Source organism: Bos indicus, chromosome 3, assembly GCF_029378745.1.
Source record: "Bos indicus isolate NIAB-ARS_2022 breed Sahiwal x Tharparkar chromosome 3, NIAB-ARS_B.indTharparkar_mat_pri_1.0, whole genome shotgun sequence".
NCBI classification, from domain to species: Eukaryota; Metazoa; Chordata; class Mammalia; order Artiodactyla; family Bovidae; genus Bos; species Bos indicus.
The window spans coordinates 89,555,220-89,576,184 of record NC_091762.1 but is presented as its reverse complement, the minus strand read 5'-3'; the positions used below and the strand labels follow the sequence as shown (position 1 = coordinate 89,576,184).

The 20,965-nt window shown below is 42.8% G+C and overlaps 1 protein-coding gene and 1 long non-coding RNA gene across 2 annotated transcripts in view; one reads left to right on the top strand and one right to left on the bottom strand.

The window, feature by feature from the left end:
• Positions 1-276: 276 nt before the first annotated feature.
• LOC139182230 (uncharacterized) lies at positions 277-15,041 on the bottom strand. The gene is made up of 2 exons (XR_011565871.1): positions 14,749-15,041; positions 277-1,505 (listed from the first exon to the last, which is right to left on the bottom strand). It is a non-coding gene; the product is annotated as an uncharacterized lncRNA (long non-coding RNA).
• A 1,834-nt stretch (positions 15,042-16,875) lies between these two features.
• Positions 16,876-20,965, top strand: part of C8A (complement C8 alpha chain) — a 71,802-nt gene continuing 67,712 nt past the window's right edge. The window contains exon 1 of the mRNA XM_019957382.2: positions 16,876-17,056. Within this exon, the coding sequence (XP_019812941.2) occupies positions 16,980-17,056 (77 nt within the window). The 5' untranslated portion in view covers positions 16,876-16,979. The remainder of the gene's footprint in view (positions 17,057-20,965) is intronic.

Here is a 20,965-nt window from a genome sequence, read left to right as displayed (position 1 = left end):
TTGATCACACTTGACTAAATTCCTAATATTCCTTGAAAGTTTCTATAAGCGTGGAGACAAGTTTTAAATTATGTATACATTGAAATATCTTTTGAAAGATTTCTCCTGCAAAAGCCAGGTATAGAAGGAATATATTGGCACAAAGTGAGAAAATAAAATACAAACAGAAAGGGAGACATACTGAGAGCAGTGTTGAGAATTTCACTGATGGCCCAGGTGACAGAGGGCACAGTGAAATTTCCATGTTGAAAGTGACACTGTATTTTTGAGGCAGAGTGAAGTACCAGGTGGAGCAGATTTATTGAATAATTACAACGAGGGGTATAAACCAGATACAGTTTCACTTCTTTTCCAGTCATGCCCTTCATCTAAGCTCCCTTGAAATCGGCTTTCTCATATTTTATTTGTAAATCTAGTTTTTTGGTTGCTCTCTGGAATTAGGATAGACTCAACCCAGTATTTTAACTTCCTTGTCCCAAGGAAGTTAAGAACAACTTAAGAACAACTTCCTTGTTCTGTCCCTTGGTCCCTACTTAACCTTGCTCACGTGCGCTATGTCAGCAAGTCTCTGGTGTTCACAAACCTGGAGGAGTCCTTGCATTTTCTTAAATTCCTAAACTCCAAGGGCACCTCTCTCAAGAACTTTCTTTATTCCCCTTCATTTCAGGGTGGTTCTGGGCTGAGACATCAAGTTCAGAAGCTCGGCTGGCAGTAGACGGGGGAGTAACATGGGTTAGCTGCTGCCACATAGTGCTGCATGACAAGCTATCCCCAAACTCAGTGGCTTGAACCACATTCCTTCCTCGCAGATCTGGCTACGGCCAGTGAAGCAGCTCTGCTTGAGGTGTGGCAGCTAGACTGAGTCCACATCTAACTGAGCAACTCTTACTTCAAGCTGAAGGTCTGCACGCTTCTAGAGTTTTTCTGTTTCATGTGTCTTTATCCTCTGGGACTAGAGGGCTGCTGCTGCTGCTGCTAAGTCACTTCAGTCGTGTCCGACTCTGTGTGACCCCATAGACCGCAGCCCACCAAGCTCCTCTGTCCCTGGGATTCTTCAGGCAAGAACACTGGAGTGGGCTGCCATCTAGAGGGGTACCCAGAGCCTATTGTTCTCATGGTGATAGCAGAGGCTTAAAAGGCATCTCTGATCATCATCCTGGGATACGTCGTTGTTGTCATTTAGTTAGTTAAGTCACGTCCAACACTTTTGTGAGCCCATGGATTGTAGCCCGCCTGGCTCATCCATCCATGGGGTTCTCCAGGCAAGAATACTGGGGTGAGTTGCCATTCCCTTCTCCAGGAGATCTTCCTAACCCAGGGATCAAACCCGTGTCTCTTGTATTGCAGACGGATTCTTTACCAGGGAAGCTCATGCCTGCACACAACTATGTCCAAAAGCAGGAAGAGAAACATACAGTCATTAGGGTGGAATGCCTTCCTCAACAGATTTCTCTGTACAGCTCATCTGCCAGAACTGGGCTCCGCGTCCATCTCCAAATGCATCTCTGGAAAAGGGAAAAGATACCATATTGCTGCTGCTGCTGCTGCTAAGTCGCTTCAGTCGTGTCTGACTCTGTGCAACCCCATAGATGGCAGCCCACCAGGCTCCGCCGTCCCTGGGACTCTCCAGGCAAGAACACTGTTGTTGAGTGAATGGGTTCTTACAGAAAGAAGTAATCCTCATTTAGGGTCTGACATCACTTTTAGGAATAAGCAAAAAGCATACCCAAGTTAGGGAAGGTATGTAAAAAGACATGAGTAGGGGAAAAGATGAAATAAGTATTCGGTTTCATATTTTCTTGCTGATGCAGGTCTTCAAACACAGTTATGTCATTTCAGTAACCCAGTGACTACTATGCTCAGACTAAGAGGGATACCCTAGAGTGTCCCTAGCATGCGGGTTCTTGTTACATTGTTGTTGTATAGTTGCTAAGTCGTGTCAGACTTTTGTGACTCCAAGGACTGTGTCAGACTCTTTTGTGACCCCACCAGGCTCCTCTGTCCCTGGGACTTTCCAGGCAAGAATATTGGAGCAGACTGCCATTTTCTACTCTAGGATATCTTCCCCACACAGGGATCAAACCTGCAGCTCTTGCATCTCCTGCATTGGCAGGGAGATTCTTTACCACTGAGCCATCAGGGAAGTCTTATTTCATAGTCAATAAAATAAAGACAACTGCAGTGACTAAGTTACTTATAGTAATTAGCTATTAACACTAAACAGCTATTACTAATGCTGAAATAGTGTAAACTAAGTGTCAGGCCCATTTCTAACCACTTTACACACATAAATTCATTATTATGTGCTGCTTGTGAAGATTGATGGGACCAATAGGTCTCTATGAACCAAATGTCCTGATATTCCTGTGTGGCCTCCTCCCACAGTGATCCTGGGTTTAGTAATTCAACTTGCTTTGCCAACTGGACATTAGCAGGCATGCTATAAGCAGAGCATTCTCTCTTGGAAGTCAGTTGCTCTGCAGAAAGAAACCTCGGCTAGACTACTGCATGATGAGAGGACTTGTGGTGAAAAATCCAGAAGGCAGAGAGGCCACTATGGGTATCCCAGCTCTAGGCGAGCTCTCAGCTGAACGCAGTCCCATCAGTGACCTTCCACAGGATCCCATGAAATAATAAATCAATGTTGTTTCCAGCCACTGACCTGTGGGATAGTTTGTTATACAGCAATAGAGATGGAAACAATTGGAGGAAGAAGGGTGTATAAATTCCTTGGACAATTTCTGTGAAGCACTTTCCATTTGTGATCAGCCAGAAAAGCTAAAGGGGTGACTATGAGCCTCATGGGGTTCATTCATTCATTCAACAAATGTTTACTGAGTGCCTGCTCTATCCCAGGCAGTGTTCTAGGTTTGGGGTGGGGGGGCATCGTGATGAACAATCACTGCCTGCCTGATGCTTATAGTTTATGACATAGATTCATCCTCCTAGACTCCCTGGGAAAAGATGAGTCGTTCTCCAGCAAACATAACCTTTGTTTTCTTCATAACCTACTATGGATTTCCCAGGTGGCGCTAGTGGTAAAGAACCTGACTGCCAATGCAGGAGACACAGAGGTGTGCCTGGGTCAGGAAGATCCCTGTCAGAAGGCATGGTAACCCATTCCAGTATTCTTGCCTGGAGAATCCCATGGACAGAAGAGCCTGGCCGGCTACAGTCCACAGGGTCACAAAGAATTGGACATGACTGAAATGACTTACCACACACTATATATCTGTCTCACACCTAAATCTGACTTTCATCTGCTTGTAATTCCAAAGACAGTGAGTGGAGATACACTTTAATGTCAGGCTGACTAATGTGGCCTCAAATCCTATCTCCCTCTCTGGTCTGTTTCTCCATCTTTGGACTGGGCATAAGAATTCTCATCTGAAGCTGCCATAAAGATCCCAAGAAGAACACAATTAAATAAATTCAATAAATGTTACTACTCTTCTTCTTGTAGATTGAAAACCGGCATCCACTTTCTGGGCAATTTCGGTCAGAGGACAGTTCATGGGGCATCAGGTTTGCTCTCCTCCTGTTTTCTAGGACTCGGACGTTGATGAGGTTGTTGAACCTCACACTCCCACATGCTCTAGGCCTGCACTGACTCCCTCATCCTTTGCACAGGAAAGCTGAGCCTGTGATCCTCAATGCTGGCCCCTCGCCCACAAAGCTTTACCAAAGGCTCTCACGTCCATTACCTCAATTACCCTTTTCAGCAGGCCTGCGAGGCAGGTGTTCTCAGACTCATTTTACAGTTGAGATACCTGAGGCTCAGGGAACTGAAGTGACTTTTGCAAGGTTACAAAGAAAATTAGTGGCTGAGCTTGCCTTGAAAGCCAGGTGCCCCAGCTCCTGCCTGAGGCTCTTTCGAATGTCTTTGCACTGCCTCCCTGCCCCCTCCCACACCCCTGCCCCACGCTGTGTCACAGAGATGTTTGAGAAGCGAAACCCGCAGCATCTCAAGAAGGAGAGGCACACGTGATAATTTTCTTGCAACCGCATACGTAGGAGGCATTAACATTCACCCAGGAGCTGCTGAAATCTGCTCAACTGGAACGGAGGCTGGCGAGAAGGGGACTGACCAAATTTGTTTACAGTGGGTTAATCCGGCTTCAGCAGCCGTGCTGCACGCCTGGCTGTACGAGTAGGGAGAGAGTCTAATTACAGACTGACAGCCCCGAGTGTCTCCTGGGAAGACAGGTCCTGAATAAAAGTATTGAGAGAGACTTGGCAGGTTTGGAAATAGAGCTCTGTTTCCTAGTCCTGTAGTTGAAGGGGAAGGTCTCAGATCAGAATCGCAGAAGCCTAAGATTCAGACCAGAGGAGGCTGTAGAGAAGAGCCAGTCCTAGGGTGTGGACACTGAGGTGACTGTCCCAAGGTTATGCAGTGTCACCCTGCGGAGGTCAGCATATGCATGCTGAGGCCTGACTCCCAGGCTTCTGAGTTCCAAGTATCCTCTCTGGCCATCCCCAGGCATTTCCTCTTGTGTGTCAGGTGCCTGGGATTCCACCCCCAGGGGTCTGTCTCTAAGCTGGTTCCTCTGCCTCAGCTGCAGCACGTGTCCCCAGAATGCAAAGGACTGTGATCATGGGGCTCTGCTGTATCAATTTATGCAGTAGCCCCTCCATGCACTTAGGGGTAAAATCTACATCTTGGTCTTGGCAAAAGAAAGGAGCCCTGTTCCACCAGGTAGCTGTTGGTCCTCAAACTGGTCATGTCCCTTTGAATCTTCATGATTTCACTCACGTAGTTTCTTCCACCGGGAATGCCGTTCATCGCCCCTCTGTCTAAAGTAACTTCTCCCTCCCACCCACCCCCCACTGCCTTCTTCAAAGCCCAAACCACATATAAGCAGCTGTTCAGGATGCTCCCAGCTTGGCCCCCTGCAGGTCCCCATGGCACAGTGAATCTGGGCAGGGCACTGTGATGGCAGGGACTGTGTTCCCTTCACCCACCCCTGAGTATTTAGTGCCCGCCATAGTACTGAGTGCCAACCTCTGACAGAATGAAGGTAATGAGCTGATTGGTTATAATCTGCAACGACTTGGTGATACAAGGAACAAAACATGCCTGGGCAGTCCTCCCAGAGCTTATGGTCTTACTAATCGACCCCCTGGGTCACTGTCGGCTGGAGTTTTAAAGGTGCTACTGTCTTTAAGAAGCCTCATTTAAGCAGTAAATGCCTATGGCCTGATAATAGAGATGCCTAACATAGAGAAAAATGACACCCACATAGGTCCACTCTATCAGTTTCTCGGTGACCCTCACTGCATTGCTGAGTCCTCAGATGACACGTGAACACCTGCTGCTCAGGTGAGGGCAGGCCCCACCTCAGTGTCACAGGGGGGTGTTTCCAGAACAGAGGGTCACGACAGAGAAGGCAAGAAGGAAGAGGATTGCAAAGAAAAACAGGATCCATCTTGATTTTGCCTGGAAATACATGTTAATTTAGATCAATCCAACAAATACTTATGAGGTGGTGGTGGTGATGGTTTACTCGCTAAGTTGTGTCTGACTCTTGCAACCCCATGGACTCTAGCCCATCAGGCTCCTCTGTTCATGGGATTTTCCAGGCAAGAATGCTGGACTGGGTTGCCATTTCCTTCTCCAGGGATTTATGAGGTGCTATGTGCATATATGTGTACCACAGATGAACTTACACATATATTGATAAGTTGTCTCCTTTTCTGTGATGCCTTCACTCATAGCATGATGTTATCAAACCCATTACACAGGAGGGGCAGTTAAGGCATAGGGGCAAAATATCTTGTCCAAATCTGCACAGTTGGTTCATGATGGTGCTGGGACTTCAATCTAGGTATGTCGGACTTGAAAACCGCAGTCTTCCTACTGGGCTGCATACTATGGAGCACCTACTCTGTGCCAGAGCTGGGGACACAAAGGTGATTGAAACTTGGCCTCTGCCCTCAAGAAGACCCCAGTATCCTGGGGGGTATGGAAAGGAACCAGCCCTCTCAGGGTGATGCTGGCAGGGAACAGAGGATGGAAGGCTGTGGGGAAGGAAATTTCACCTCAGACATGGTTTAGAATTGCCTATATATGGTTAAGCGTCCAAAAGCCAGACTGACTTCTGCTGGGCTTTATTATTGTTCTTCATACCTGTGTACACTCTGTGGCCCCTTATTTTCTGCTGTCTACTCATGGGGCCCAGGAAATCAGTCTGGCTGTAGAAAGGCTAGCTCTATTCCTGAACTCTCACAAATCTGGTTCATGGAGACTGTGGGTCAGCATGGCCTTGTCTTCCTAGAGTCACAGAATCATAAATCCAATGTCTTTCAGAGAAGGGGATGAGGCCAGGGTATGGTGGGAGGAGGGGAGAAGGATGCTGCACAGCGTGCTGTGAGTGAAGGTATCACACAGGAGACAATTAACTAACGCTGCCTGGAGAACTAGCTCAGGTGCCAAATGTACTCTGGTTTTTATTGCAGCCAAAGTCCAAGAGGAACTTCCCAAAGGACCACCCTGATTTGGTCACAGCTGCTTAAATACTGCACCTTCTTTGAGGAAAGGTCTTTAATTCCTATGCCAATGAGCCAGGCACTGACTCCCTCCCATCCTAACCCTTAAATGCAAAGGCAAAGCTTCACCAGGAAGTGAGAGCATGGGAGCAGTAGGCGTGCATTAGCCCTCCCACTGTAAAGCCTCTGAGACCAATTACTCAAACCAGCCCCACTTCATTTCCAGCCGAACACCCTCTACTGAAATCTGTTGGCTGAAACCCCAGGCTGATGAAGTAATCAGAAGGAAAAACAGGTATCAGAGACACACAGTCTTGCAAAGGATTGAGAAAGGCGTGGGGGAAAGGCAATGCAGTGGACGTGGACTGCAAAGTACTTGCAGAGTTTGTGCCAGGTCTTGGAATATTTTGGCGGTTTCTGCATGGAGTAGAAGGTCATCACCCAGCCCTAACACACACATGAACACACACCCCCACACCCCCACCCCCACAGACACCCAGGAGAGAGATGTCAGACAAACTAATAAAAAATTGTTTTGGCATCTGTGTGGACTGCCAACCAGTAAGCTTCATTAGCTTCTAATCATCATGGGATTGGCCTTATCCCACCTGAAGTTGCTACTTTGAATTGTTCCCCAAGTTTTCAACCCCTGAGATGCTGGAATGGTCCTGGAAACCCGGACAGTGATAGGGTAACAGGCCCTCTGCCACTTGGTCACCCAGGCCCCACAGCTGAAATCATTCTATCAGCTTCTGCTGGTAGCAATCTCCCTCCAGAAGGCTCAAAATCAGCCTGAGACAGGAGGGAAAGGGGCAGCACACGACTGGTAAAGAATGACAGAGACAGTGGACAAAACTAGTTAGAATCAACTACGTCAAAGAGGGTGGAAGATTTGACTTCCAGTGGACCTGGAGCCTCATTATATGCTCGTTGTCGTATATTATTATCTTCTAGATGACACACCCACCAGTGCCATGACAGTTCAGAGACTGTCCATTTGTTGTTGTTCAGTCACTCGGTCATGTCTGACTCTTTGTCACCCCATGACTGCAGTACACCAGGCTTCCCTGTCCTTCACCATCTCCCGGAGTTTGTTCAAACTCATGTCCACTGTGTCAGTGATGCCATCCAAACATCTCGTCCTCTGTCGTCCCCTTCTCCTCCTGTCTTCAATCTCTCCCAGCATCAGGGTCTTTTCCAATGAGTCAGTTCTTTGCATCAGGTGGCCAAAGTACTGAAGCTTCAGCATCAGTCCTCCCAATGAATATTCAGGATTGATTTCCATTAGGATTGACTAGTTTTATCTCCTTGCATTCAAGGGACTCTCAAGAGTCTTCTCCAACACCACAGTTCAAAAGCATCAATTCTTCAGTACTTAGCCTTCTTTATCATCCAACTCTCATATCCATACACGACAACTGGAAAAACCATAGCTTTGGCTAGACGGACCTTTGTCGGCAAAGTAATGTCTCTGCTTTTTTATTATGCTGCCTAGGTTTGTCACTGCTTTTCTTTCAAGGAGCAAGCATCTTTTAATTTCATGGCTGCAGTCACCATCTGTAGTGATTTTGGAGCCCAAGAAAATAAAGTCTCTCATGGCTTCCATTGTTTCCCCATCTATTTGCCATGAAGTGATGGGACCAGATGCCATGATCTTCATTTTTTTAAAGTTGAGTTTTAAGCCAGCTTTTTCACTCTCCTCTTTCACTTTCATCAAGAGGCTCTTTAGTTCCTCTTTGCTTTCTGCCATAAGAGTGTTGTCATCTGCATATCTGAGGTCATTGATATTTCTCCCAGCAATCTTGATTCCAGCTTGTGTTTCATCCAGCCCAGCATGTCTCGTGATGTACTCTGCATATAAGTTAAATAAGTAATGTGACGATATACAGCCTTTATGTACTCCTTGTCCAATTTGGAACAGTTCATTGTTCCATGTCAGGTTCTAACTGTTGCTTCTTGACCTGCATACAGGCTTCTCACGAGGCAGATAAGGTGGCCTGGTATTCCCATCTCTTGAAGAATTTTCCAGTTTGTTGTGATCCACACAGTCAAATGCTTTAGCATAGTCAATGAAGCAGAAGTAGGAGTTTTTCGGGAATTTTCTTGCTTTTTCCATATTCCAACAGATGTTGGCAATTTGATCTCTGGTTCCTCTGCCTTTTCTAAATCCAGTTTGAACATCTGAAAGTTCTCAGTTCACATACTGTTGAAGATTACCTTGGAGGATTTTGAGATTATTTTGCTAGCATATGAAATGAGTGCAATTGTGCAATAGTTTGAACATTCCTTGGCATTGCCTTTCTTTGGGATTGGAATAAAAGCTGACATTTTCCAGTCCTGTGGCCACTGCTGAGTTTTCCAAATTTGCTGGAATACTGAGTGCAGCACTTCACAGCATCATCTTTCAGGATTTGAAATAGCTCAGCTGGAGGGCTTCCCTGATAGCTCAGCTGGTAAAGAATCTGCCTGCAATGCCGGAGACCCTGGTTCGATTTCTGGGTTGGGAAGATCCTCTGGAGAAGGAATAGGCTACCCACTCCAGTATTCTTGGGCTTTTCTCATGGCTCAGCTGGTTAAGAATCTGCCTGCAATGTGGGAGACCTGGGTTTGATCCCTGGGTTGTGAGGATCCCCTGGAGAAGGGAAAGGCTACACACTTCAGTACTCTGCTGCTGCTAAGTCGCTTCAGTTGTGCCCGACTCTGTGAGACTCCATAGACGGCAGCCCACCAGGCTCCTCCATCCCTGGGACTCTCCAGGCAAGAATACTGGAGTGGGTTGCCATTTCCTTCTCCAATGCATGAAAGTGATAAGTGAAAGTGAAGTTGCTCAGTCGTGCCGGACTCTTAGCGACCCCATGGACTGGAGCCTACCAGGCTCCTCTGTCCATGGGATTTTCCAGGCAAGAGTACTGGAGTGGGGTGCCATTGGCCTAGAGAATTCCATGGACTGTATAGGCCATGGGTTCGCAAAGAGTCAGACGAGACTGAGTGACTTTCACTTGCACTTTCAGCTGGAATTCCATCACCTCCACTAGCTTTGTAGTGATGCTTCCTAAGGCCCACTTGACTTCACATTCCAAGATATCTGGCTCCAGGTGAGCAATTACACCATCATGGTCATCTGGGTCATTAAGATCTTTTTTTGTGTGTAGTTCTTCTGTGTATTCTTGCCACCTCTTCTTAATATCTTCTGCTTCTGTTAGGTCCATAGTGTTTCTGTCCTTCATTGTGCCCATCTTTGCATAAAATGTTCCCTTGGTACCTCTAATTTTCTTGAAGAGATCTCTAGTCATTCCCATTCTATTGTTTTCCTCTATTTCTTTGCACTGTTCACTTAGGAAGGCTTTCTTATCTCTCCTTGTTATTCTTTGGAACTCTGCATGCAGATGGGTATATCTTTCCTTTTCTCCTTTGCATTTTACTTCTTTTCTCAGCTATTTTTAAGGCCTCCTCAGACAACCATTTTGCTGTTTTGCATTTCTTTTTTCTTGGGGATGATTTTGATCACCACCTCTTGTACAATGTTACAAACCTCTGTCCATAGTTCTTCAGGCACTCTGTCTATCAGATCTAATCTCTTGAATCTATTTGTCACTTCCACTATAGAATCGTAAGGTATTTTGTTTAGGTTATACCTGAATGGTCTAGTAGTTTTCACTACTTTCTTCAATGTAAGTCTGAATTTTGCAATACGGAGCTCATGATCAGAGTCACAGTCAGCTCCTGGTCTTTTTTTTGCTAACTGTATAGAGCTTCTCCACCTTCAACTGCAAAGAATATAATCAGTCTGATTTCCATACTGACCATCTGGTGATGTCCATATGTAAAGTTGTCTCTTGTGTTGTTGGAAGAGGATGTTTGCTATGACTAGTTTGCTCTCTTGGCAAAACTCTGTTAGACTTTGTCCTGCTTCATTTTGTACTCCAAGGCCAAAGTTGCGTGTTATTCCAGGTATCTCTTGACTTCCTACTTTTGCATTCCCGTCTCCTATGATGAAGAAGACATCTTTTTTTGGTGTTAGTTCTATAAGGTCTTGTAGGTCTTCATAGAACTGTTCAACTTCAGTGTCTTCAGCATTAGGGCTGGGGCTTAGACTTGGATTATTGTGATATTGAATGGTTTATATTGGAAACGAACCAAGATCATACTGTTGTTTTTGAGATTGGACCCAATTACTGCATTTCGTACCCTTCTGTTGACTATGTGGGCTACTCCATTTCTTCTAAGGGATTCTTGCCCACAGTAGTAGATATAATGGTCATCTGAATTAAATTCACCCATTCTGGTCCATTTTAGTTCACTGATTCCTAAAATGTAGATATTCATTCTTGCCATCTCCTGTTTGACCACTTCCAATTTACCTTGATTCATGGCCCTAACATTCCAGGTTCCTATACAATATTGTTCTTCACAGTATCAGACTTTACTTCCATCACCAGTTGCGTCCACAACTGGGTGTTGTTTCCACTTTGGCTCAGCCTCTTCATTCCTTCTGGAGCTATTTCTCCACTCTTCTCCAGTAGCATACTGGGCAACTAGCAACCTGGGGAGTTCATCTTTACATGTCATATATGTCTGCCTTTTCTTACTGTTCATGGGGTTTTCAAGGCAAGAATGCTGAAGTGATTTGCCATTCCCTACTCCAGTGAACCATGTTTTGTCAGAACTCTCCACCATGACCCGTCCATCTTGGGAGGCCCTACATGGCATGGTTCATAGTTCCACTGAATTAGACAAGGCTGTGGTCCATGTGATCAGTTTGGTTAGTTTTCTGTGATTATGGTTTTCATTCTGTCTGCCCTCTGATGGATAAGGACAAGAGCCTTGTGGAAGCTTTCTGATGGGAAGGACAGGCTGTGGGGAAAACTGGGTCTTGTTCTGGTGGGCAAGGCCATGTTTAGTAAATCTTTAATCCAATTTTCTGCTGATGAGTGGGGCTGTGCTCCCTCCCTGAAGTTTGGTTTGAGGCCAAAAAGGACTTATGCCAGCACGCTGAGGCTGCCAGGACTGCTGTAGTCATTGCCCTGACTCTGCAGCAGGCCACTGTTGACCACGCCTCTGAGGGAGACTCGGACGCTCACAGGCAAGTCTGGCTCAGGCTTGCGGGGTCACTGCTCCTTTCTCCGGGGTCCTGGTGTGCAAAAGGTTTTGTTTGTGCCCTCCAAGAGTCTGTTTCCTCAGTGCAGTGGAACTTCTGTCATCAAATCCCTCTGGCCTTCAAAGTCAAATTCCCTGGGGGTTTTCAGTGCCTTTGCCAGATCCCCAGGTTGGGAAGTCTGTTGTGGGCCCTAGCACTTTTGCAACAGTATGAGAACTTCTTTGGGATGACTGTTGTCTAGTTTGTGGGTCGTCTGCTCGGCGGTTCTATGGTGGGGCTAATGGTGACCTGCTCTAAGAGGACTTTTGCCACACACCGTGCCTCCCAAGTCTGCTGCAGCCAGAGCCCCTGTCCCCAAGGCGGGCCACTGCTGACCTGTGCCCCCACTGGAGACACTCACAGGCAGGTCTGGCCCAGTCTCTTGTGAGGTCACTGCTCCTCTCCCTTGGTCCTGGTGTGCACGAGGTTTTGTTTGTGCCCTCTGAGCATCTCTGGCAGGTATGATATTTGATTTTAAACATGATTGTGCCCCTCCTACCCTCTTGTTGGGGCTTCTCCTTTGCCTTAAAAGGTCAAAAAGTGGATGGTGGCCCAACTTTTGGAAATCCCTGCCCCTTCCTGAAAATAGTTTGAAAAATCCTCCCATTCATTAAGCTATAAAATTACCCAGACCATAAACATTAACTTCCCAATATTTCGGGCCACTTCACTTTCCAAGATGACTCTAAGCCCTTGGGTTGCTCTCACCTTCTGAGACAGACCTCATTCTGCCTATGGTATGTGGTATCTCAGTAAACCTGCTTTCAGCTTCTCATGACCCATTCTTGAATTATTTCCTGTGAGAAGTTAAAAACCCTCATTGGCAGCCTGTCCCAGGGACTCACCCAAGACCTGAGACATGACCACTCTCTCATGCTCCATTTTCCTGCAACAACCCAAGATACCTGGAGACATGAACCTCCCACATTTATTTCATCCTCCTTCATCATTCTCTTTGCCAGGCCTCACCTTTCTTCCACTTCCCCCCTTCCTTGGTTCTTAAATTAAAGCTTCCACACTATGAAGGAGATAAACTGGTATTGGGAAGAAGGAGCAAAAAGAAGGGGAAGGATTGTTTTAATAAACAAGTTACTAATGTTCAGAATTCCCAGTTGAGAATATCTTTTCTAATTTCCTCTACAATTCTTCAATCCTATCCTGAAGTTATTATTTTGCCCATCTTACAGACAAAGAAACTGAGGTTAGGAAACAATTATAGGTTAATGTCTTCTGACCTACAGCTGCACTCTTTCCATTCTAGCAAATTGCCTCTATTTACATTCATTTTGCAGAACTCTGATGTGTCTGCATCGAACACCCTGCAGGCCCAGCACAGGGGAATGGGCCTAGGGCTTCTGCAGCTTTTCAAAGAGCACAGGCCTGGCTGTCACCCTGCAGTGAGAGTCTGGGCTGACACAGGACATGCTCCATTCTGAGGCCATAACTCACAAACTGATTTAGATACTGGAAAGTATTTCCCTGAGACAAGTTATGTGTTTTCAAAATGAACTGCCATCTTGCTGTCTACTCTGCATGATACTTTATAAATATCTATCTCTGATAACAGAATGCTACAATTAACGGTGAAATCCACATATGCAACGTTAACACATTTTTGGCATTTCCCATTCATCTTAGAAGGTTTTGGCTGAAAACAGATGAGTGCCCTGCTCCCATTCCAACACATACACACACACACACACACACACACCCTCATACACGTAGTCACAGAGGCAGGGAATGAGCCCATCTGATTTAGCTTCTCTCTTGATACTATCCTGTGAGCCTCTCTCCATTAACTTTATTTTGCTTTTTTGCCTTTGAAAATGGTATTCGTTCTCTGAGCTAAGGCATAATAAACAGAGAACCAGACTTGGAGCTAGAAGACCCAGGTGTTAGCCCTGATACATTGCTTTAGTCATTGTGTGACCAGACCAAAAACTATCTGAGTTTTTAAAGCTGGACAAATAAACCCATGACTCTGAGACTCACCAGTTGTGCAACTGCAGGCAAAGTAGTTAACTACTCTGAAATTCAATATCCTCATTTGCAAAACAACACTGTTATTACTGGTCTTGCAAGATCATGTAAAGATTAAATACATTAAAGGAGATTTATAGAAAACACAGAAAGTGGTACTCTGTATCTCTTAGTTCTGTTTTCTACCTTAATCACTGTATCATTGACTCTCAGGATTCTCTTCAGAATAATGACATTTATCTGCAAAATTATATTGAGGACTAAATGAGAAAATATGCCTGAAACTACCATGAAATTATAAAGTATTTTTAGTCCTTTGGTCAATCACTCAATCACTCAATATTTCTCAGGAAAGATTCAGTGGTCAATGATAAGGGCGACAACAAAGGAGAATCGGACAGAATTTACCCTCGAGAAACCTTCATTCTCAAGATATACAGCACTCTGTTGGAAGAACATAACATATGGCAAAAATGAAGAGTGCTGGTGATGTATTTGTGAGGTTCAAAGATAACAAGGGGACACCTTCCAGATGGGGCCATCAGCCAAGGCTCTATGATGGACCTGCTATTTGAGAAAACACTTGGCTGAAGAGTAGCAGATAATGGATAAAAGTCGTCCAGATGCAGCATGAGCAAGATCACAGCAGTGAGAAAGTGTGAGAAAGGTGAGGGGAACCTAGACCATAATGTGCAGGATAATTAGAGGGTTGTGGCTGATAAGGTTGCAAAGATGGATTGGGCTTTTATGGAGGAATTTGGACTTCTAACCTCAGGGGAAAATGGAGGAGCCACAGAAGGTCTTTGAGCAGGAGAGTGATGTTTTCAGATCCAGCTTTCCTGACGGTGAATCCAGCTGTAATGCATAGGGAGGGTTGGAGTGAGGTGAAACAGAGGCACCCTAGGAGTCTATTAGACAAGTTTAGGAGACAGCCAAGGCCCTGAAATGGATCAAAGGGAAAGTGAAGGAGAGAAGCCTGGAGGGAAAATATTATAGGATTTAAGGAAGCAAGTTGGAGGTGTGGAATGTGAGAGAGGTTACCTGAAGTTAAGGAGGAATCCTGAGTGCCACTGAAGTCCTGGTTGAGGGGACTTGCACAGGGAAATGCCAAGAAGGAACTGATCTAACAAAACAGACAATATTACCTGCATACAAAAAGGAGAAGAAACTTCATCCACCAGGATTCCAGGGGTCAGGGAAGGGCAGACCATTCTTTTGGTGGTGTTTCCCAACCTTGGCACCATGACATCTGGGGCTAGAGAATTCTTTGTTGGGGGACCTGCCCTCTGCACTGTAGGATGCTTAGCACCCACGGGATGCCAGCCACATAACCTCCAAAGTTGTGACAACCATGAAAGTCCCTGGAAATTTCCAAATATTCCCTGAGAGGCAAAGTCATTGCCATTGAGACCCCTGTCGTAGGGAGAGGTCTGCTCCCCATGAGAATCGCTGCAGAAGTGTGGAAGGAAAATCTGAGCCACACGCCCCAGGGGGCTGATGACCTGGTTCAGACTCTGGACTTTGGATGGACCTGGAGGGAAGACAGAGGCACTGAGGGAGTTGGTGGAAAGAAGTGGGTTCCAGGCGTGCCTCCCAGAGCTGCCCCTAGGGTGTCCAGATATAACACCTCCCATCACATCCACATGTCAGTAAAAGCATTATGAGGTATTAGTCATGGCTAGATTACTTGAGGAAAAAGTAAAAAAACAGAGTTTTCCAAATAGGTCAGAAGGATTGTAAAATTACAGCCAAGAGGACCCAGGAGTCAAAACAAAGACAGGGAGGAAGAGAGACACAGAAATCAGAGACTGGGCAGGTGGGGGACGGGGTGTGGTTTCTAGGGCCTGGAATAATTGGTATTCACCTCTGTCAAACTGCACCTTAATCTCTGAAGAACTAGAAATAATAACAACCGAGGACCTTGTTTAAATCTCCACAATTAAACCAGGTACAGATTTCTTAGGCATGCAAGCTATTCAGTACATTTTTTAAAAATAATTTTGAGATGAATAATGAGAGTACTGGCCAATCCTGCTAATGATAGAATCTAATGATTGCTGAGGATATCAAGACAGTTGTCTATTCCTGAACAGCTTAACTTCTCTGGATCTTCATTTCTTCAACTGCAAAATGAAATGAATCATTTCCATCTCATAAACTTAGTGTGAGGATTAAGTAAAATAAGACAAATGAAATGCCTGACACACGTTCAATTATTATCTTTCTATCTAACCATCTGTATGTAATTGATTTATGACTATGTCTGGACGAGTGAGAGAAGGTATGTAGACATGGTGTCATCAATCCAGTGTGTGGTTGTTGTTACAGTTCTAGAGGATGCTTCTGGAGATGTCCATTTAAGGCATCTGGTTCCCTGAAGACACAAACATGCTAGAAATATTGTATGACACTTATATGTGGACTCTAAAAAAGAAATGATTCAAATGAACTTATTTACAAAACACAAACAGACTCACAGACTTAGAGAATAAATTTATGGTTGCCAAGGGGGAGGAATAGGGAGAAGGGAGAATTAGAGAGTTGGGGATAAATATGTACACACTACTATGTGTAAAATGGATAACCAACAAGGACCTACTGTATAGCAAGGGGAACTCTGCTCAATGTTACGTGGCAGCCTGTATGGGAGGGGAGTTTGGGGAGAATGGATACATGTATATATATGGCTGAATCCCTTTGCTGTCTACCTGAAACTACCACAACATTGTTAACTGGCTATACTCCAATGTTTTTTTTTAAAAAAAGGTAAAAAATAAAAACAAGATGGTAATGATACCCAATGTCTGGATGAGAGGTGGAAAGCCCATTCAATTACCCACATTTCTCAGACCCCAGATGTTTGGCAATACATTGGAGAACTTCCCCATGTAACCGGTAGCATTTCCTGTATTTTGCTGGCTGTTTATGGCTGAGTTGAAATGCCAGTACTAGCCTTATTTCAGTCTTATAAAACAAATTGATCTGACCTCAGAAATTCCAGGAGCTACTTGAAAAGATCATGAATTCTGGAGCTATATCTTGGTTTGGTTTTTGCCTCATTCTGAAAATAAGATCCCTCTGCTCAGCTGATATCGGTTATTATAAATATCCTCCTTTCCTCAACCATGTGTATATTGTTTTTCCAAAGATCTGAGGGGCAGTAGCCTTTGGTGTGTAGGATTTTAGGGAAGTTGGCTAATCAATACCCTAGTAAGTAATTAACCATATTTGAATGAGAATCAAGTGAGTTGTCTTTTTTTTTTTTTTTTTAGTTTCAAACATTAGATAGATCCCAGACTGTAGATGTCTTTTATTCCAACTCCCTGAGTAGTTTTATTACTTTCTAGGTAATACAGGTTGGTAGCTCCTGGATGAGATGTTTGCTGCTGCTTTTTTCCTCTTATTTTTGATGACTTATCAGCCTGGGGTAACCATACAGGAGAAGGTGAACTGGTGAGTTGGCCAAAAGCTTCTGCAAAATTTGCAGTTTAAAGGGTTACTTAGCCGGGAAATGAGCTGCTGTCTTTTTTGCAACAGGCTGTTATAGGATGGAACTTTATTACTAATTCAGTGAAGGACTCCATGCTATTACTAATTCAGTGAAGGACTCCAGGTCAGTAAAAAGAGCATTCACTTGGTGTCAGATAGGCCTGTGTGCAAATCCAAGACTTAGGAGCTGGGTCATCTGGACTAAATCGCCTAATCTCTTTTCACTTGTTTCTCGACTGGTCAAATGAAAATGATAATACCTCTTCTGTAAGAGTTGCTTAGCACAGTTCTGTGCTAAGTTGCTTCAGGCATGTCCAAGTCTTTGCGACCGCATGGACTGTAGCCCACCAAACTCTACTGTCCATGGAATTCTCCAGGCAAGAATACTGGTGTGGGCTGCCATTTCCTTCTCCAGGGGGTCTTCCCAACCCAGGGATCGAACCTGAATCTCTTTTGTCTCCTGCATTGTCAGGTCAGTTCTACCATTAGCTTAATGAACATGAAATAAGATCCTGGATATAAAATATATCCAACTTAATAAATGATAATTCTCTTGAATGATATTGAACAATTTAACTTCTGCTTGTCCATTTGTGAAGTATAAGAATACACATCTCATAGTGTTTGGGGGAGGATAAAATTAGATAAAGTATATAAAATTATCTTGGGAAACACAAGAGACTATAAAGATACTGAGTCATTTCATTCCAGAAAGTCAACCTTTTGCTCTGGAGTAATGAATGGATGAGATATTTATCTATGTATGCTGCATTTTATGCTTTCCTTTTTCTTGAATATCCCAAACTGGCTTCATGTGTTTTTTTTGTTGTTGTTGTTAATCTTAACATCAAGTATTTTGTAGTGCTTAAAGAGCCTCTTATTTTGCCTGTGGGATAGTTTTAAAGGAGTCCCTGTCTCCTAAACATTGAAAATTTCAACTAGAGCTATTTTATTAAAATTCTTGTTGGATGATTCAATTTTGAATCATTATTGCTTTTAAATGCTAAGCGAGAGATTTCCTTTAACTAACAACAGTTCAGAAGGGGGAAAGGCATTTTTACAAGCAGTTAATTTGCAACTTGTATTTCAAGCAAATACCATTTTGAAAAATCAGAAAATTCATCTCTAATAATTAGAAGATAAAAGGCCAGAGAACTGTGGTAAAGGAAATCTCTGCTGAGATACCCTTAATTATAAAAGCTTATCATTGTAATCCTTTTTGAAAATGAACAAAGAGTCTTGATGTTTGATGAACTTATCAAATAAGACAGACCAGTGAAGAGGCAAATTTGAAGTCAAGGCAAAAGAGAACCAATTAAATATGTTGCAAAGTGCTGAAGTAGGAAATCAAAGGTCTTGTGTCTAATGCCAGAGTGTCTGACCCTGGCTTTGCAAACGCAAAATTACATGGTGAAATAACTTGACTGGGTTCAAATTCTGGCACCAGCATGTACTATCTGTGTGATTTTAGGCAAGTTATTTAAGTTTTCTGGGCTGTAAAGTGGGAGGCAAGTAACAGGAACAATTAAGTGCATAAAAGTACTTAAAATGACCCTTGGTACTTAATAAGCATTCAATGACAGCTGTTACCAGGGGTGTTCTGTGACTGTTATTGTCATTTTTTGGGGTATTTTCTTCTCTCCAATGGTTGATAAAAATGAGAATAAATTTGTAATGTGCCAATTAGTATGCATCTTTTGGATTAGTCTGTGATTTCAAACTTTAAGAAAATTTAACAATGGCAAAATAAATAACTATTTTTCTCAAATAAAATCTTATATAAACACTAACATTGAAAACAGATGGTATATATTTACATTTTTAATGGCATACATTTACTTTTATAAGCTCATATTTACCATTATTATAAACAATACTGCCTGTGTGTTATTACACCATTACTATAAATTCTTAGAAAAACGGAATTGCTTGAGAAAAAATATTTTAAGATAATGTTGATGAAAAGACATTATAATATTCAGCTCAAAAATCATGACTCTCTTTTATGTGTTTTATACAAAAGATACATTTCAGCATGTGTGTTTCTTTAAAAAGTTAAAAGATTTTTTCCATCCTTTTAAGTTACTGAGATTTGTTTTACGACAAAGAATATGCTCTTAGTGAATATTTCACGGGCACTTCAAAGTGTGTTCTTATCTGTTGTTGGTGCAGTTTTAAGTCATTAAGCTGGTTGTTAAAGCTGCTCAAGTTTCACCTCCTTGTCTAACAATTACTGAGGGAAAGATGCTGCAATCCTCAACTATATTTTGCATTTATCTGTTTCTCCTTTTAGTTCTGTCAGTATTTGCTTCATGTATTTTGAAGCTCTCTTCTTATCTATCTATATACAGGTTTATCCACGATTTGCCCCTTTATCATTACAAAAGGCCTTCATATCCCTGGGTTGTGCATGGTGATTTTTTCCCCCAATATTTTAACTTATCTGACTCTTTATATTTTGCAGTATGACTCATGCAGATAACATATAGGTGGGTCTTACTTTATTATTGAGTCTAACAATCTCTGTCTTTTAATCATAGTATTTATACCACTTATATAAGATATAATTACTGATACTCATGGGTTTGGGTTTACCAATTTTCTATTTGTTTTCTACTTGTCCCATCTGTTCTTTGTTTCTGTTTTTCTCCTTTTTTGTCTTCTTTTGGATTTTTTTTTTCTAATTCCAAATCACTTATTAGTAATTCTATTTCATTTATTTATTTTGGCTGTTACTCTAAGCTTTGCAACATTCATCATTAACTTATCACAGCCTACCTTCAAATAATATCATATCACTTCTAATACCATTATTATTTTTCCTGAATAACTTCTTTTGACCTTTCTTATGGTCAGAATGAATCTTGGTGAGAGAATGACCCGTTTTTATTAGTCAGAAGAGCTCTTTATCTTGCCTTTTTTGAAGGATATCTTTGACAAATATGAAATTCTACATGAAAAGTTCCATCTTTCCCTTCCACATTACTTTGAATATATCACTCCATTATCTTTGGCTTGTATAGTCTTTGAGGAAAAGTCTACTTTGTTATTCTTTGTTGTCAAACTTTTAAAAAAAATGGACTCAACTATTTTATCATTGATTTCCAGCAGTTTGATTATGATGTGCCTTGGTGTGATTCTGTGGATTTATAGTTCACATCAAATTTTGGGGGAAATTTGCCTTTATTAATTCAAATATGTTTTCTGCCTCATACTCTCTCCTCTCCTTCTGACTGTAGATATAGTCTATTACTTCATATTATCTTACAGAGCCCTGAGGCTCTCTTCTTTTTTTAAAAATTGTTTTTGGCAGTATTTTTTCTCTGTTTCATTTTGGAAATACTATCACATCTTCAAGTTTACTGATCTTTTCTTCTGCAATATTTAAATTTTTTTTTTTTTTTTGGCCCATCCAATGAATCTTTCATTTTGGTTATTATAATTTTTCAGCTTTAAAAGTTTCATTTGGTACTTTTTTGACATCTTTCACTTCTCATAATGTTTATGATTCCCTTTAATATACTTAAAATAACTCTCTTAAAATCATTGTTTGCGACTTCCATCACTTTTATTTCATGTGTCTTTAGAATTGGGAAGGACTTTGACATCAAATTGAATCTACTCATGTTACAGATAAGGGAACTGAGTCCCAGAAAGAGAAGTGGAATATTAAATAACAATCAGACTGTTTTCTCTAGGCATTTTATGAGTATTGACAAATTCAACCCTTATTATTTTCCTCTGAGATTGTTGTAATTATTATCCCCAGCAGTTGAGGGCCAGAGAGGAAACAAAGCAATTTCATATGTAAGTCACACAGCTTCCTAGTGCACAGTCAGGCCTTCTAATTCCTAGATCGATATTATTACACCA